General features: G+C 33.7%; 1 protein-coding gene across 1 annotated transcript in view; it reads right to left on the bottom strand.

Moving 5' to 3' along the window:
* Window positions 1–10049: 10049 nt before the first annotated feature.
* The window catches only part of Actbeta (inhibin subunit beta), a 162442-nt gene continuing 151806 nt past the window's right edge, over window positions 10050–20685 (bottom strand). Inside the window, exons 3-4 of the mRNA XM_074184598.1 lie at window positions 19942–20312; window positions 10050–13519 (exon numbers count right to left, since the gene is read on the bottom strand). Of these exons, the coding sequence (XP_074040699.1) occupies window positions 13282–13519; window positions 19942–20312 (609 nt within the window). The 3' untranslated portion in view covers window positions 10050–13281. The remainder of the gene's footprint in view (window positions 13520–19941; window positions 20313–20685) is intronic.

Below are 20685 nucleotides of genomic sequence, written 5' to 3' on the forward strand. Positions count from 1 at the left end.
TTTCTTCTTCATTCTGTCCGATCAATACTCCATCGTCCACGTATATGGCAAGCATAAGTGAACCGGTATCATTTAAAAATATGCAGTTCTCACTTTTGAGAATGCGAAGCCCGTTTAGTCTCAAAAAATTGGTAAAAGTTTTATTCCACTCTAAGGGGGCCTGTTTCAGGCCATAAAGGGATTTTTTGAGTTTGCATACCTTGTTTTCTTCGGAATAGCCTTCTGGTATCTTCATATAGATCTCTTCAGACAATTCTCCATAGAGAAATGCAGTTTTTACATCAAATTTTTTGATAATATAGTTGTTGTGAGCTGCTAATGCAAATAAAATTCTCAAAGAGCTCATATTTACTACGGGACTGAATGTTTCTTTGTAATCCAGACCATATTTTTGCTCACAGCCTCGTACAACTAGTCTCGCTTTGTATCTTCCATTTTCTTTTACTTTGAAAACCCATTTACTCGACAAAATCTTCTTATCTTTCACTTCATGTTCATTCACGAACACCCATGTGTTGTTATTCTTTAGTGATTCTTTTTCGTCTTCTATTGCTTTCAACCATTTGTCTTTTTATTCACTATTTATTGCTTCTTCATAAGTTAAAAGTACATAATCATCGTATTTTTTTGGTGTTCTTACATCTCTTCCTCTGACAGTTGTTTGGCCTTCTCTGAATCTTAACATTTCATTGTTTTCATAAAATTCTTCTTCAGTCTTTGTTTATTCTCTATTTTCTGGGTCCGATTCGTTTTCTGATTCCAAATCGTTATTTTCATTTACTGGTATTTCTGGATCTGTCAGTTTCTTACATTCATCATCTACCCATTCTATATTTATTTTTGATACATCCTTTTTATCCAGTAAGTTGCTATCAATCTTGTCTTCAAAAATAACATCTCTATGTATAATTTTATTTTACCTTTTTCATTGTCCCACAAACGGTATCCTGTTGGGGAATATCCAATGAAAATATATTGTTTACTCCTTGCGTCCAGTTTCTTTAAATAACCAAGTACCTTTGCATGTGCTTTACACCCAAATAAGTGCAGATCTGACAAATTTGGTACTTTATTAGTCCATTTTTCAGCTGGTGTTACATTTATCGTTTCAGTTGGACATCTATTCAGCAGATAAACAGCAAATCTTACAGCTTCGCCCCAAAAACCTTTATCAAGGCCAGAGTCAAAGATTAATGCTCTCGCCTTTTCCATAATTGTTCTATTTAATCTCTCTGCTTTTCCATTCAGCTGAGGAGAGTGGGGTATTGTGGTGTCCATGATGATTCCCTTATATTTGTACCAATTTCTGAGGTCTGAGTCAAGATATTCACCTCCATTATCACTTCTTATTTTTGATACTTTAAGATTATGGTAAGCTTCTACTTCAAGTACATATTGTTTCAGATAATCTGAAACTTCACACTTATTTTTCAATAAGTAAATCATAGTGAAGTGGGTAAAGTCATCTAAGAAGGTTAAAATGTACCTTTTATTATCCCAAGTAACAGGATCAATAGGTCCACACAAATCCGTATGAATTATTTCAAGTGGTCTCATTGCTCTTGATCTGATTTTGTTGAATGGAAGTCGTGTTTGTTTCGCTTCCAAACATGTTTTACATGGTTTACCTATTTTTTCACAGTCTGCTTTACTAATATTTATCCCTGTAGAAAGATCCAAAAGTTTTTTAATATTAATAATACTTAAATGACCCAATTTTCGGTGCCATAGTTCAGCATTTTCTTCTTTCTCAGTAAATAAACTTTCTGAATTATTGTCCAAATTCACTACGTAAAGTCCATTTTCTTTTTTCTGTCCTTCAAGAATTTTTTTGTTGTTTTTTATTATGGTTACTTTTTCCTTTTCGAATATTACTTTTCCTTCCTTTTCAGTGATTGCGTTGACTGAATTAAGGTTTTTACTTAGTTCTGGGATGTAAAAAACATCATTTCATATCTTCACATTTTTTAGCAACTAATATTTTGGATGTAGTTTCTACCACATCATTGAATATTTTTATATCATTACACATGTGACTTGACGACCCTGAATCTACCACAAAATTTTTCAATGTTTCTTTTGTTTTTATTTCGCCTTCTGTCAAAAATGCAACTTTTCTGTCATCTTTCCTTTTTCGAAAAAAACAATCTTCTTCAACATGATTGGTTTTTTTACAGATGGAACAGTTCCTCCGCTGATTTTCAGTATTTTTCGTGCACGATTTTGCAAAGTGCCCAAAATTATTACATTTATAACATTTCACCTTTTCTGTGGTTCTTGTTCTGGAATTGTGTGATTTATATCCTCCTTTCTTTTCTTCATAGGTTTTGAACGCAACTGCCCCTTCTTCTTCGTTATTTTTACTTCTGGCTTCTTCAGCAATCATTCTTGATGTTAGTTTTGTGTTCTATCTGAGCTCGGAGAAGAGTCCCAAGCAGTGTTGAAATATTTGAAACGTTCTGGTAGCGTTGATAAAATTTTAGACATTATCATTTCATCGTCAATGTTTTGTTTCAAATTCTTGAGTCGGTATGCCAAGTTTTCAATTTTGCTTATATGAAGTGAAATGTCTGAACCCTTTGTATAGGAGAAGTTGAAGAATTCTCGTAGAAGGGTGCATTTCTGATCTTCTGAGTCCTTTTCATAGATGTTGTGTAGTTTTTGATACATTTCATATGATGTTTTGCAGTTTAATATATACATTAATATTTTTTATCGACTGTTGTGATTATTACTCTTTGACCTTTGGCGTCCTTTTTCATCCAGTCAGCTTTTTTTTCTGCATCGGTAATATTTTCTGCCAATAATTCTCCATTAACTATTTCCCAAATGCCTTGTGACTTGAAGATTACTGTAGTTTGAAATTTCCATAATTGAAATGATTCACCATCACTCAGTTTTTCAATCGATGACAACTCTTCCATTGTCGTGTTGTTGGCGGCCATTTTTCGATATTATAGTTCTTACTTTTTGTCGTTTTTTACGTTTTAGTTTTTCAGATCGCTTCCACTATTTACTTTTGGAGCATCTGGGCCCATAACCTGATAGATTTTACTATTTTTGCCTCTATTCTAATTTTACTGTTTTGAATAAAATAAAATGATACTGCGAAGCAATCAGCAAAATTACTACTTTTTTATTATCTGTCATACCACTGACTTTTTACCAACCATACAATTTTACCAACTATACAACACAAAACTAAACTACAATCAGTAGATAACGACAGTATGATTCAGAAATTATTATTTCAACTTTCTATTTTAACATTCTATGCCTCCAGGTAGTGAATTATTTTTAAAGCAAAAGTGATGTTCTAATATAAACATTGTTTAAATTGAAAGGATATATTTTTAGGAAAGAATAACTTCGCATATTAACTTTGATTTCGCATATATCTTTTCAGCAGGTAACAAGTTCACCTATTCCAAATAGCTCTATGGAAATGTTCATACTTAACATTGAAAATTTGTTGAAATACTATTTGTCAAATATTCCCAAGTATATCATGACAATGTCATAAAGCATTGTAACTGTCAACTACTGTTCGAATATTTTTCGATATGCCGTTTTCCCAGAAAAAAATGTGATATGTCAGAATCCTACTTGGTTTGCCAGAAAAAAGCAAACACTAGAACCTGGTGACCTTAAGTGACGATTCGGGTTTTGTCGGTGGTTCATGATAAATGCAGATATGATCTAAACTTCTATAGAAATAGTATATGGAGCGATGAGGCTGATTTTTCAAATTGTGGGATGTATATTAGAAATAATTTTCATTATTAGAGTAGACATAATCCAATTCTAGTCCATCCCCATAATCCGAAAAGACGATTTTGTATCAATGTTTGGTGTGGTCTATTTAGATGCAGAATAATCCGAAACTGTTCTGGAAACAGATGGATTCACCAGACATGACACCCTAATTTGATATCGTTTTGATACACCTTCCCTAACATGCAATATATTACACAAAACGATACACACGCCTAGAAACAGTAAACCTAGAGAAGATCCAACACAAAGAATATTACCTGGTGTAACCCAAATACAGGCAAATTTTCCTAAAGTACCTGAAGTACCTGCACTCAGGCGTTCGGACCGCATAAAAGGCTACGTTCAGTTTGAGTAGAGCCTTGATGATGACAGCACGACCAGCTGTCGGAAGCGCTCGCTCATAATTAAATCGGAGTTATAAAGCTTCAAATTTCTTGTGACTTATATTAATATATATGTATATGTATATATACAATCGATCTCTTCAAGAACACTTCACTAACTTTCTTCGAAAGCTTCTGATGACTCCTCTTCCATATTCTCTGTTTCACTATCACTGTCGTCATTTGAATCAATAATGAATTTATTTCCACCATTAATATGGAAGTGCCCAATCTCCATATAGACTTTTTCAACTAAAATTACATTTTTAATCCTTGTTTTGTTTCAATTTTCCCCAAATGAACTCGATGGGATTAAAAACACAATGTCTCAGTATGGTGTGTCCATAATTTTCAGCAATACTCTCACACTTTTTCAGATGTTTTTATCTGTAAAACTTCAAGTAGTTGGTTTTTGGTATAGTAATCTTCAAAATAAAAATTGTTATCCATTGAAAAACTGTGTATTTCATTTTTCCTCGAATTTTCATTCGGTACTTTGATGAGCTGTCGTGAATGATAGAAAGTGTTGTCAAGAACTATTACACTATTCGCTTCCAAATTTGGGATCATTGTGTTTTCAAACCATTCCTCAAAAATATTAGCTTACATGTCAACATTGCAGTCCTCAAGTTTTTTCCAGATAATTTCAAATTATTCGGAACCCATCCTTTACTTTCTCCGCAATGCACAATGATTAGTCCCGATCCTTTGTTTGCAGGCATGTTAAGCGTACACATTCTCGACCCATCAGTCCACCCTTTCGTAACTATGTCGTGACTGTCACACCAAATTTCGTCCAAATAGAAAATTTGCCGTTGTTTTTGTCTAAATTTAAGTTATTTGCTCTAAGTATTTGTTAAGCAATTTCACTATTATTCTGCTTTCCATAACTGCTTGACATTAGTTTATTATTTTAAATCTCAATCCTAGTTTCTTTAACCAATTCTGAAGAGTTTTGCCACAGCAACTCACATTATTGCCGGAAGTATTCAATTTCTTTTGTAGTTGTAGTTTTCAGTTGTAGGAATCTCATTGCTTTTGTAACAGTCGTATATTATTTTTTTCAATGATTTTATTGGATGAACATCTGAAGGTTTTGGTAATCCTGTATCACATCGCGTCTTGTGTTCATAAGGTTTGTTTTTTACTATTTTACGTACAGTTTAGAAAGGAATTTCGGTCAAATCTGATGTTGCTTGTAATAGTTTGTTTCCCTCGAAACCAAACTTGGGATGTAGATTCTTACATACATTGAAACATACTCTGTGTGTTTCAATATTTAAATGCATCCGAATCTTATTCACTGGTATCTCTTTTTCGCATTGTTCACCATCGTTATTGAAATCTTTACAATAGAAAAAGTCTGCGTTGTTATCACACTCGTTATTACAAATAGTACCTGTCTAAAGACGCTTCATTTTTAACAACTGCATCAATATCGAATTTCAACACTCAAAACACTATCAGTTCCTGAACTTAACACGAAGGTGATAACCATCCTTGCATTCCCCGATTTCTTTTTGTCACCGTAACATGACTTCAAATATAATTTTATGATTCTTCCGCCAATCATAAAACTCGGTTAGTAAAAAAATATCCAATAGGAACCGCCAATTGTACAGTCCACGTGGACTACTTCGCAGCCGGTTCATTTCTATGTATTGGTTTTTTGGCCTTTGAGAGTGCTGCCGACTTTAAATGTGCACAATATCGTTTACTTATTCAACGAAAGTCATTTTTTGTTGAGGAAAAAATCAGTTTTTTTCATCGACCTTTTTTGGGTAATTGTTACCTTCCACAATCTGAAAGAATATAAAAATTATAATGGACAACTTTATACAAGTGTAGAAGGGCAAACTTTTTAGTTTACCCCGATAAGTTACTGCGTAAAAATCAAAGTATTTTCCACAAAGGAAAATCTTCTATTTATCAGTAACTTGTCGTATTTAACAATTTTGCCTATCAAAAAAATTATTAAGAAATAATACTTATCTTTTACGTTTCTTTTACAAACTAAAAAGTTTGCCCTTCTACACTTGTATAAAGTTCTCCATTATAATTTTTATATTTTTTCAGATTGTGGAAGGTAACAATTACCCAAAAAAGGGCGATAAAAAATCGTTTACTTCTACTGTACACTCCGTATCAATGTTTATATCTATTTGAGAATAATGAATTGAAAACAGAAGAAAATAAAGTGCTAAAAATATCTAATTATTGTCATATAATTTATTTTCTCTGAAACTTCCAGCACCCTGTCAACATTTAATGCTTTCATACATAAATACGGTCATATGAAGTTTTTTTTTCCATACCAGATTCCTAAACATACACTCTCCTCATCTTAGAATGTTATTGAGAAATACCGATTGCCTCAAAGTTCTTGAAATGTTTTACTTGGACAACAACAACTGGAAGACAAAGCCCTTTCAGTTTGTTTCTGAAAGAAATTCTTATGCATGATATGCACATCTTTGTGCAGAGTTTATTTCGATATATATGCTTTCAAAAATATGAAAGAACTGACCGATACTTGATGGAAATCCATTATAATGTATTCAAAAAACACACTTCAATGTGAGATTTACACTTGATTTTCGCTTCAAGTGAAAATCTTACATCAACAATAATAATAATATCGTCTTTATTATCTTCGAATAAATTTCAAGCAAATTAATCAGGTACAATTTAATTGTTGTATGAAGTATGAAGTCATCACTCAATTGCTCTTCCAGTTAACTTAAAAAATGTCGCCTAGTACGCAAAGCAATGAACAAAAGAGGGAAAATAATCATAAATTACTATGAGTGTATTTTCTGAATACATTATATGCTTTGATATTTTTTTAAGTTTCCCATATGTTTTCATATGAAGATGGAGGAGTGGGAAACCAATGAGCTTTCCCCTCAAAAAATTACACTCTTCATGAAAATATTCCCTTTTCCAACTAAATCAGAATTGAAATTCAGAATTTACAATTTCATATTTGAGTTTCGACTCTGAGTGGAAATTTCCATTTTCAACCCTTTATAATTTTGATTACCTTGTAAAACATAGTTTTGCATGAAAATTTGCATGAAAATTGCGTGATTGCTGAAATCGGTATCAAAAATTGTATCCAGTTTAGTCTGGAAAATGAGTACCGAATCAGAGATGGAGTTTTTAATCATAGAAACATATAAAAAAGTATTACAAATTATGAAATCATGAAACAACAAAAATTGATTGGCGCTCCGTGGCGACTTGATTAATTCCAGTGGCACATTTGCTTTCTCAGCTGCAGGAAAACAATAGTTTGAAAAACTGGATATCCAATAATTCAGTGTCCTCATCTCAATAATTTTATATCGTTATAACATTATCAATAATTCATTTGATTTGAATAATATCAAAAATGAATAGGATAGTGTTTTTTTCTGCGACTGTAGATGAACAAGTATCAACCTAAGTGATCAGAAAATTTGCTGTGGGCTGAAACGTGAATATGATGTTGAACAGGCAGATTCAGATTAACAAACCTAGTAGAATCTACTCGAATTATTTGGGAAGCTCGTGAAAGAGTGACAAGAATCACATAAATATGATCTCAATTTGACATATCCACATTTTTCTTCGAAAGTATATTCAGAATTCCACCATAGAAAGTTTCAAGAAAGGTTTTCGATGTGATAAATCATATTACCAATTGAGTTTTCAATTTTTTTATTAATTGCTTCATTTTTACAATTAATGAGGAACATTTTGTTGTTTTTTAATAAAAATTGCGAATTTGTCTAAATCTAAGGAGCTATTTTTATCAAATTATCCATATTTTGTATTGCAAAAGCTAGTTCAAATAATGTACATTATTGCAATTTTCAGAGAGAATTTCTCCGAAAATTATTTTTCAGATATTTCAATGATTTTTCAGCACTGATTATAATAGACATTTTGGAAATGGATATTGAGAAACATTAACATCGTGATTCTCACTAATTCCAATTCATACTTCATACTGAGGGCATATCTATACAAAATTTGTATGCATAGGGAAAATATTAACTTTCATTACTCCCTCACATCTGGCCTCTCAGTACGAAAACTTCTATCTAGCAAGTTGGCTGTTTTTTAGAAGCTTACATATTTACACTTTTAAATAGGTATAATAATTAAAATATTTTTGAGAAATTTTATTCATATACACTTTTTGTCTCAAGGCAGGAGAATAAATACAGATGCTGGGTATGTGTAAGGAAATGAGGAATGAACCGATTGACATTTGAGTAATAATAAATATACTTGAGGGCAATGCCTATGAAAAAATTGGGACATTGAAAAGAAAATAATTATCAGTTATGCTCCCATGCAGTTTGGTCGATTAAAAGACAAACTGAACAGCTCATTGTGTTTGTTTGACAATTTGAAAAATTTATGTTTTTCAAAGAATGTAAACTTTTACGGCCGGAGATGTTGTTTGTTTGTTACAGCCGGGGATAATTGTGTCAAAGCTGTTTTCCGGGTTTTTTGGCCGTGTTTTGAAGGTTTTTGGGGCTGAAGTGTCGCCTACTACTTCGGTAAACATTATCAAAGGAATAATAACTCGAGCACCACCTCAGGCCCTGCGACCGTTACCATATTGCCTTCTATAATGTCTACCGCAGTAGTAGATGAAACGTCATGCAATAACCAGGAAAATGCATTCACACATATTTGTTTTTGTTTGTAAACTATACTTTGATAAAATGTGTTTATTCACACAAAAAAAAGATCATTACATAGTTTGTGAAAATACTATTTCCTTGAAATATTCCATTTCTATTTTCAGAATAATCTTTAATCCAGTATGAGTCAAAACCGTCTGGATGTGATAATTTCATTCGTATATTATTGAAATAATATTTCAGAACGAAGTTCGAAGTTTGGAAACCTGTATCTAGATTTGAAGTAGATAGTGGCATGAAAAAAATAATTCAGAGAATAAAATGGTGTAAGTTTCGAATTTTCAGAGAGAATTTCAAAAAACAAAAAACACCAGCTCATATTGTTGTACTGAAGTACACAAACTTCAATCGGCTCACTCATTTCCCCCTGTTTCTTGATATTATTTTTTGAGTACAAAGCTATTAGGATTTATAAGTAGACGTATTATGTGGGACTAGTATAGAATACTTATACACGTTATTATATGCACTGTTGTAATTTTGAGTCTTTTTTTATCAATATTAATTGGCGTTTTTTCTCGTAACTCATTAATTATTGTCATTTATTTTAACAAATGAGGCAGTGAAAAAAAATTCGAGAACGAAACGAGATAATTGACTAACCTAAACTAAATATTTATGCTAATTCGATAATAAATCACAGAAATTGGTAAAAGTTACTAAAATCACAAACAATAATGATCACACATTCACTAATTCTAGTTTCAGCGTATACCTGAAGGAGTAAGAATCATGTGAAATGGTGTATTTCAGCTATTCAGGTTGAGCATAAAATTAGTAATTATGAACAATTTTTTTTATGGAATTGATGCAACTGAAACTGTTTGAAACAGTTTTGAGCTGAAGAAGTCAAGCAGAAAAATAACCATTTCACAATTATTCTCAGAATGACGGATTAGAATATATTTTTGAGGATCTTTATGAAATATATTTCACATAATTCTACAGAATTCATGCGAGGGATACAGTATTTGCTGCTAATAAAAAAATGTAAATTTGAGATTACAATCTGATTATACCTAATTAGCGAATTTACTGACGACTATGAAAGATTAACATAATATTGAAGGCTCGATATTTCAATAGTTCTTCAGTCTATCTACATCAAGTTGTTTCCGAATCATCAAATGAAAATTATGATTACAAATTCGGGTTCAACAATATTGATCAATAATGAAAGATACTCTCATTTACTGAAAGTAAAGCTTATAACAGCTTCATAATTTTATTATTCAAGTAATATCAAAGATATTGAATACTTTATATTCCTAAGTTTAGTCACACATTCAAATTGAAACACAATAACAAAAAATCGATCCGAATATCAAATTTTCTAAAATATTCAGGCTACTTCTCTTAATCCCTACCTATAAGGCCAAATACAAAAATAAGTCATTTCCTAAATTAGACTGAAATTTAATGAAAAATTTGCTAAAATTCTCAAAATTCGTTTTTGCCTCAAAAATTCAAGATAATATAGAGATTCAAAAAGCTAAGTCCCTATATTGGAAGGGCTCGTTTGTCAAATTTTTCACTACTTTTCAGAGTATTCACTTTCAGTACAACCTCAACTTCTTCAACAATAATTTCGTAATTCGAAAAACTATCTCACTCCGATCATTTTAACTACCTTATCTGAAAATTAAAGTGGTAACACATAATTTCGAAAAATTAACTGCACAATACCTTTTAATTCATTTAAAGAGTTCAGTTGAATACAAAATTTATTCCGAGTAGTTTATTACTCAGGAGATGAACACTAGCTGAGGTAGATACATTTTGCCAGAGTAAACGTGTGAGAATCAATTCAATGTTCACTGTCTTTGAAATACTCAAATTAAAATTCACATTCGACATAGAGTGGCACGCAGTGATAATATTATTTTAATGGAAAATATTGTTCACTCTAAGATTTTATGGTAGATTTTTTGCTTTAAGGCACACAATTTCCATGATCCGATAAAAGAGAAAAAGGGTTATCGAATCAACTTCAGAAATCAATCAATTACAACAAAACGTCATAGGTACGGAATACGTATAGATCATGTAGCAGGTATACAAAAGAACATAGACTTTGAATCTTGTTATAATCTAGCCCAACCTAGGGGGAGCCAATTTCCAAACAGTCCCCCATGACTGATGGGGATGTAATTTGGATTGCGATCTAGAGATCTTCGCTGACGGCACAGTGTGGTATGATCAGATGGTCAAATAACCAATTGGCTGTTATAATATTATTTTATCAATGGGCAAAATCCTTCTGTTAGTTTGGGTTTACAGATTTGATTCAGGTATAACTGGTGAAACCAGTGAAACGCGTTTCGAATGAAATTAATTGTGAAAATTCTATTATTATTATCATAGATAGTACAACATATTGGACGAGTTTTACGAAAAGAAATTTCTTTCCCGCCTACCTTTTTCCAAACCAGTTTGGCCAGAATGATTTTCAACCAACTGGAATGTGACAAGGTGATTTTTGATGAAATTCAAGAACAGATTGTGAAGTAAATTATTGATTTCACTCATTAAGGGACTAAGTATATTATCTGGTAAGAACAGATTGAGCAACTGAGAGTTATTCAAATCGATTTGATTGTTATAATAATGATAATAATAATAATAATAATACGACTTTATTCACCATAAAAATACAAATGGAATAGATAAAAATAAAATAAAACAGTATACAGGAACAATAGATATATGGTGAATAGGCGGAGTATTAGCCAAGGCTGTTTTTCAACTCAACCTTGTTCATTAGATTCAAAGAATTTTTAAATCACTTTTCATACTTTCCAGAATATTGATTTTGAAACTTCTTGATTTATCTGAGGTCAGCAGGTATATGTTAAATAAATTTTTCCATTTCAGAAACTATTCGTTTGTTTTTTTATGTGTGCTTCAAAGGTTCTTCCAGTTTGACCTATGTAAAACATTGAACATTAACCTCACGATCATTTATTACCTGCTCATTTATCTGACATAATACTCTTGTTTCTGTTATTTTTTATATGTTTGTTGTAAAAATTAGAAACCTTCATACTAGAATAGGAAATTGAATTTAAAGACAGCTTCTCACATCCTTACAGTGTTCAATCATGAATTCAAAACTTTTAATTTTTTGAAAAATGGTTTGACACATAACCTTCTGAAAGATATAGAAAAGAATTCGAAAGTTTCAAATACTTATTGAACGATGAAATTGATTCTAGTAAGATTGTTTTCCCTAATATTTGTTTATGGAATAATAAGTATTTTCCCCCTCCAATAATTACAACGTTGTAATCATCAATTGATTGATCTGGTTTCCCCGGTTTTTACTAGTAAATTGAGGATTGTATCAGCTCTTTTCAGGGAGCTGCTCTGGCCTACAACTAATTCAGTGAACTTCATCAGTAATTTTAATGTGGATTTTCATTGGCCAGTTTCATTCATGTTCATTTCATGTTCGTTTCCTGCATTTCTTTGATGTAAGTTTTTTATGACGATTCTTCGTTGACATTCGCCAAAAGATAGCTAGATGAAAGTCTCTCTTACACACAAATATGAGTGAGGAAATTGATGAACAGTGAATTCATTGAAAGAACTGATCAAACTTGCAGTACTTTCGAATTCCACTCAAAACTTTTTCCCAGTTTCGTTTAATTTTATCTCAACCACCGTCGGAAAAACGTTTTGGACGTTCTATTTAGAGAAAACTTACATCTCTGAATCTTAACTGATAGCATATTTACTATGATTATTTGTTAGGGGCATGAAACTGACTGGTTGTTGAATCAATTGTGTAGCTCTGTATTTCCATAATGACTGATCGTAAAGAAAAACTTGAGCAATATTCTTGTAGAAAATTTTGTTCGCTACCAGAATGAATATGTGGCATATTTAGGAGTTATGAACAGAAACGTGAAATAAGTGCATTCGTCTCATGGTTTATTTGAAATCGCGAAAAATGAAGAGGAATGAAGTTGAAGAAAACTTGGGTGTTTCGACTATAATTATTTGATTTCATGTAATGCTCGACCTCTCAACGACTCTAGATCAATTATTATACTTTCACATTTTGTAATCCAAAACAAAAGCATATTTCCTAATCAGCAAAAATGCAATACTTTTCTCCAATCAACCACCAATCAAGTTAGCGTTCTCAGGAGAAGAAGACGCCATATTGAATATCTGGTGATTGGGTAGAGTGCTTCTCTTGGATTCATTCTACATCAGAGGTTCCATTTTCTGATATTATTGTATTCATGAATGTGAATGAATTAATTTATTTGCATGACAGAAAACATTTTGGACGAAATCAGTTCGGTTCATTTAAATACAGAAACTTTGGAATCTACTGATTCAACTCTACTATTCATCTCCAGTAATAATAAACAACTCATCTAGTTTCCAACAATTGTTATAAAATGTTCACTTTATGGGCACCCGCACTCATCTACTATCATTTTGGGCAAGTCTCTTTTGATTATAGTCGAGTCAGGACCGTAATAAATCAAACTCATGCTGGAGAATTTGAGAGGAGCACAACAAGGCGTCATTCCGGATAAGTGTTGCGTCTTCCTCACTTCTTCGATGACGTGCGCGTGATAGGTGCCATAAGTATCAGGCGTTCGATGGTGACCACAATCTCCTCGACAGTAATTGGCAAAGTACCTGAAAAAAGTTGATACAAAGTTTTCACAAAGTGAGTGGAAATTATCCAATTCAAAAAGTAATATCACAATTGCACGGACAAATTAGTGTACAGTTCCTCAACTCTGAAGATTCATTTATAATATACAGTGTGATCCACTGAGAATGAAAGCACCCCTGTAAAATTTTGATTCGTTAAATAATCAATGCTATTTTTTGTAATTGCCAAATAATGAAAAGTTCACCGAGGACCGAAAGAGTCGAAATGTTTTTCTCAATGATATTTTTGGAGAACGAAAATGATAGCATTTTTCAAGCTGTTTTTCAAATAATTACGCTATTTCCTTTATGAATTCAAATTGATTGAATGCACTGCCAAACCAGCCCAAAAAATCAACCGGACATTTGGCAATGATAGTTGACCGTGGTAGAGACGGCATGGTAGAGACGCCATCTCACCCATCATTTGGGTGGGATGGCGGAAGAACTGGGCGTCAGCTTCCATGCGATTTTTGATGGTTCAAAAGGTATTGGAAATGTAAAAAGGTCGGAAAGTGGGTATTCCACGATTCAATCGTTCGACTGATTTTTTTTTGTGCAAGCAAAATGTTTTTTTTCATATCGGATCGTCACGTGTGATAAAAAATGGATCCTCTACATTAGGGGTCGGCAAGTAGTTTTAGGTGGGGTCCGGATAGTATGGGATACTTTTAACGGGGTCCAGAAAAAGAAAACAAACATTAGGTATAAATAAAGTGCTATATATTATTTTGGACCTCTTATTAATGTGAGAAACTACACCGACGGTCTTGAGCCATTTTTTTATAGTTTGGTTCTCGAGAGGAATATCAAATTCGAAGTGTGTCTTCTAGGTGAGCGTTTGTTAATCTCGAACGATATTTGTTTTTCAAAAAATGCCTCTTTGAGAAAGATGTTTCGCATACATATATCGAGCCAAACATAGTGGCCAAATTGATAGCTAGTCTTCTACAATTTTCATATTTTTCTGGGACATGTTTGGCCCAAAATTCTTCAGTGGATACCGTTCTATACAGAATCAGAAAATGGTTTCTCGTGTTTATCAAGCGTCCAGCGCACACGTACCGCTGCTTCTGTGGATTTTTTTTTGGTCGCTCATGCAACGAACTAGTAATTTTGTACTCTTTTCGTAAGAACTGAGATATGTATAATTTTTTTCTTTACGAGCCTGACTGAGCCAAGAGGGAAGTTTTTCTGTAATTGCTGATGAGTTGTTTCGTAGTGTCGCTTCAAATTTCCACTTTCAACAATAGCGACAGTTTTATTGCATATAAGGCACACTGGAACCGCTTGAGGCCTATCAAGCAGCGTAAAACAATATTATTCGATATATTCTGCGAAAAACCTTCTATTTTCACTGTCGACTTTTCGTTTTTTAGGATCCATAGAAACGTAGGTACAGAAATATTTTTTATCAAACGAACGAAAAAGACAGAAAGTAAGTTAAGTACGCGGTGCGCTGCGGAATGCTCCCGCACATATTTCCGAGAAAATGGTACGAAATTCAATCTATGGATGTTTCGGGTCCATAACAGAACATATTTGAATCGCATCAGTTTGATTCGCACACACGCAGGCATCTCATCAGTAGTAGCTAAAACAGGTTAACTAGGCAACTTGAAATAGAATACGTACTGAGTTAGATTTTATTTGTGTTATTTCAATTGATGAAGTTATGGTACACCTCATCTACGAATTTTATATGTACTTGGTATATAATACAATATTTGGGGCGGTCCGCGGGTCAACCTTTCGCGGTCTGTTCACGGACCGCGGTTTCTGACCGCGGCACTATATCAGCCGTAGACGTCAAGGACAGTGATTGGACACCGATGAGCCACCCAGGCATTTCTCAAAGGCGAAAATTCACGAAAAAAGGCCACCGTGGTCAGCGGCTGGTGTGATTCACTATTCTTTTCGGCAACCAGGACAAACTAACAGCAGAGTCCTATTGTGCGGAAATCGACGAAATGTTCTAAAAATTTCGTCAGCAGCAGCAGCAGCAGCAGCCGATACTGGTCAATAGAAGAGGTCCGATCCTGCTCGACGACAACGCCCGTCCACACGTTTCACAAATTAAATAAACTGAGCTTCACCCACCATACTCCCCAGAGTTCCCGCCAACCGACTATAGTATTATCAAGCAATGCGATAACCTCACCGGTGAATCTTCGCCTTTCAGGATCAGACGAAAATGGTCTTCATCGAATCCCGAGCAGACAATTTTCATGCCGACTGAAACAAGCGCTTATTTCGATTGAATTGAATAGGTATTCACTGAGTTATTACAGTCTGAAGTAGATTCATAAAAAACGGATCACACTTTCGAAACAACACGAAAGGAGAATAGGCCAAGCAACGAAAGATCACCGTTCTACCTTTTTTTTTGATAGAAAGAATTATTATTGCTATTAAACGTGGCAATGCTGCTTCGGCCCTTGGAACTATTCCTCCTTCACATAATTTTGATGAGAAAATGCATTGCCCTAATTTCAGTACGGAACTGAAATCTCTTCGAAACAAGCCGAGATATGTGGATATTTATCAGTCTCCTATCAAGGTTAATTCACAAGTGATTGATCCACCTTCTTTTTCAGTGCGGTCAATGGACTTAGGCCATTCTTGCCCCCCAAATATGAGTTGCAGTCCTCGTAGTTCTGGTTCCCTTTCAGTGGAAGAGCTTCATGAAGCAAGAGCCGAATCGATCCCTTTATGAAACCCTTCTTCACTTGGAAGGATCTATCGCAGCTTGAGAAATGGTTCTTACGGAGATTCTGTGAAACATGTTCTTCCTTACGAAACAGTAGAGAGTTGTCCTGTAAATCTAGAGGAGAAAATTGGATTGGATAATTTAGGAAGCACTTGCTACATGAATAGCATTTTACAAGTGTTGTTCATGACGAAGAATTTCAAGAACGAGGTTTTGATGATGAACGAGACCGGGAATGTTTCCTACTTATTCATCAAACTCAAACACCTGTTCATGCAGCTGCAGTTTCGTAAGAATGTATCATCTTTCCCTCCAACCGATTTCCTGGAGTCTTTGAAGTCCACTAGATACTCGTCAGGATTGTTCCGAACTTTTGGGGTTCTTGTTGAATACTCTTCGTGAGCAAAACAATAGCAAAATCAATACTCCTAACCGCTCTGGATTGAATGATTCCGTACAGTCCATGTCGTCTTATATTTGTAAATCTTTTGCTGGAAAAATCCTCACTTGTTTACTTTGTAGTAAATGTTCAAGCGGCAGCGAAAACTGTGTGAATTTCTGGAACTTCATCTAGCGATCCCTTATATGACTAATATAACCAGTCCCTGCAAAGGTTATTGTTAAATCATCTGAAAATGGAATTTTTAACAGGTGATGATCGACTGTATTGCCAAACATGCGCCAAACTAACTGACTGTTATAAGAAAACAAGTATAGCTGAGGCACCGGTCAATCTAATAATAACAGTGATGATCTTCAAACAAGACTCAACCTCTGACGGAAGCAAGAAACTTATTCGAAGGTTCGAAATAGATGAACATTTCAATCTAGCAGCCCCCTATTTCAATATTCATGCAGTCATTGTTCACTGTGGTTCTGGCGTTGAATTTGGTCTTTATTACGCCTTGGTCGAAGACGAAAAGGACTGGTTTAAGTTTGACGATAGTCGTGTCACGGAGTGTTCTGGTGATGTATTGATTGGAGCCTCTGGAGACACCCTACATTTTGTTTTATGAGAGATAGGACATTGGACTGGTAGATCAAGATGTTCAGATGATGTGGTGCTGCAGGGTTTTCCGGGTTTTCTAGCAGTTAAAAAAGCAAATGCGCCATTTGAATCAATGAAGTCGCCCCGGAGCGCCAATTAATTTTTCTTTTCATTTTTATCGTTAATTTATAATGTCACCAATAGATCAAATTTCAAATCGAAAAAAAAATCTAAAAAAAAGTTAACCTGAAATACTTTAAGTGGGAAAAAAATAGACCCGGTATTGACAACCCTATTTTTTACGTGAAGAGAACGATGAATGATAGGAAAGAGGGAGACAGAATATGTAATTTCTTTCAAAATAATTGAATTCCAATTTCGGTGTGATAGTATCGTATATCAAAATGTGAAAATAAACACATCAAAAAGAATGAGAGACACTTTACGAGATTAGGCCGAAACTGCAACAGTATAATTATTATACTGTTCAGTGTCATATTGCCATTGACAAAAACGATTGTTAAGATGATTACGAATCGGAAGAAATTGATTGAAATAATGGAGAGAACTCTCTATTTTATTTCTTTACTTACTTAGAGAGTGGATAATGACTACTGAACATCTTTTTTGGGATACAATATATAAACTTTTCATGATCTATTTGTCTTATTCTGCATAGTATTTATCTCAATTTCATCAATCAATCTACAGTGTAGGGCTTATCAATGAAATGATCTTATCATTCTAAAAACTGTTAGGAATATCAATAGGTAGCAGGTTTGACATGAAACTGATAATTTGAAAATGTAAGTGTTACCAGACAGTTATTGAATTAAAATTCAAAGAAACAATAAATCAGATGTTTCTCAAACACAAAGTACAAATATTTATCGTACTGGAATATATAACGTGAATGTAAATTCTCCCCCTTTTTGAGTTTTGAACAGAATTGTATATCAAAATCGAACAATAATATCATAAGAAACCATTATTTGAAGTACTTTCTGTGCCAGAAACGACATTAACTTCTTTCTCAAGTAAAAATTGGCTTGTGGTATGTGTTTGTTAGATACATTGATTTTCCATCTGATAATAGTAATCGAAACAGTCATTCCTGAGTAATCAGCAGTTTTATATTTTGCTTCCCATGTAAATTTCATTGGAAACTCCAAAGTTCTAAATAAATGTTCGAAGTGTGGAGATCTGCTCTCAGATAATGATGAAGGATGTTCAATAATACATTTTGAAATATTTCTGGATTGAATTTGTACTTTATACTTCTGAATTGTTCATTTATAAAGTGAATAGGATAGTACAAGCAACCCAAATGGGTTTTCAACCGATTCTACATTTCACCAAGATGGGGTACCCCTTCGCAATTAGAAGTTGAATCGAGAGTAATGACTGGATACAATCATTCGAACCTCTGGATAGGAGACATGGTCTTGAGAGTGGTCCGATAAATCACCTGATACGACGCCTGTATGACGATTCACGAAAGTATATGTTAAAGAACCCAGAAATATGCAACCATGTCGAAAATCAATTTCTAAATGATCTTGTTGTCAGAATCTGAATGATGAACATTTTGAACATTCATTGAACATCAGAACATCATTTGATCACAGATTCAAATGAATTACTCAGGAACAGTGCGTCTGATTGAAAAAAGTTGATACTCGTATAATATTGAGTAGTGAACAGGCTTGTATATGAATCTTGGATGTAAAAAAGCCGTTACAGCCCAGGTTTGTTAGATAGTATAGTTCAACTCCTCAAAACTAGTTTACTACGCCGTAGGGAAAGCAAAGACCGAAAACAAGAGAAGAAGGAGAGAACTCATCAAAAATTATCAAGTTTGACTGAATCTGATTTGGCTAACTTTCCAAACAATATAATTTCAGTCACTAGTGACCCAATTTATTACTATTTCAAAGATTTGGAATGAAACAGAAACTCAGTTCGTATATGTACTGAGGGTGTACTACGCTAACAATTGAAAAAATAATATACTGAGTGATTTGTTTGACATGAAAATCTTCATTACTCAGTTAGAAAGTGATAGTTCAGTTTCACTTCAGGTTTGATATTTCAAAAAGTTTATGAATGGTATCATTCATATGTCCTGCACTGTACTTTTTTCATGTCACTTTTCATTTCAAAAGAAATCAGAAAATTATTCATCAAACTTGCGTTGAAAGTCACAACACGAATAACAGAATACAGCTTTCTTAAACATAATGTGAACATTACTTCTGTTACATCAGTTTATGATTTTGACACTGTCGTATATTGCATAAAAAGATTAGCAATTGGTATCAATATGAAGAGGCATAAAAAGGGCCTTATCAATGATACGTTCATTCCACACAAAACGATTTTTGTCCACACATTTGTTTGCAGAAGTTAGATGGATGATGAACAATTTCAAGATTTGTGTTGTTACTATGTAGTCATAACATCGTTCTGCATAGTCTCAAAAATTTGAATATATCTTTGATTTCGAAAGTTCACTGTAGCTTTCTTCGCAGTGGAAGTGCTGAATTGAACTGTTCATTTTCCTGCCATTTGGGTTCCAAATATTGAAGTTGATCACATTATTATTCTCATGTGTGATCACGAAATTGTTTCAATAATTGAAGTAGAAATTCGGAATAAATTTTCAGATATCGATTGGTATTGAAAAAAAACTATGTTTGCGCTTACCCTTGTGGAGCTATGACCCAATCATCCCATCCCAGGTAAGTGAAATTGACATAAAATCTCTGCTTGCAGCACTGATTTCCAGAGTCACTAGAACAATCTATAGCTCTTCTTCTCACCCTCTTCGTTGTACTGGGATCGGTGTGTATCACTAGAAAAGGTTGATGTGGATTCGGTTTCCTGCTCCTCTCGCTATTAAAAAGATGGATATGCCAATTGGAACAACAGCTGCAGTCAACAAATAACCTGAGTTTTTCCTTGCTGGATTCTATCAGCCACTGCCTGACCATTTCTGTGAGATCAATTTTCTGCCAGCCACTTTCTGATTCTTCTAAGGATATCGCAATTGGATCTGCCGTTACGTCGTCGAATTGCTGGAAAAGTAACATCAAGATGAATACAGAAAAGTGAGTACTTCAAACAAATCATAGTTGATGTGTAAAATGATATTATTGTTCATTATTAAAAATGTATCACTATTTTCGATTTCCAAAGTGTGTTTGTGAAAGTACGGGTAGTTGTCAGATACTCAGATCACATGGTATAATTATAGGGTCCTTCAATAGGGACTTCCGAACCTTGACAATTGATAATGGCCATCTTGACACCTGTCAAATTATTTATCAGTTATCACCATGGACGGATATAACATCCAATAATACGTGAAAATAATGGAAGTTTTTATATCGAAATCGGATTTCTGTTCGGGCAATGTACCTAAAGCTTATCCCATTTCACTGTCGCCAT

Source organism: Leptinotarsa decemlineata, unplaced genomic scaffold (genome assembly GCF_025532065.1).
Source record: "Leptinotarsa decemlineata unplaced genomic scaffold, Ldec_3_MD MMD2_tig00026354_RagTag_RagTag, whole genome shotgun sequence".
Lineage (NCBI taxonomy): Eukaryota > Metazoa > Arthropoda > Insecta > Coleoptera > Chrysomelidae > Leptinotarsa > Leptinotarsa decemlineata.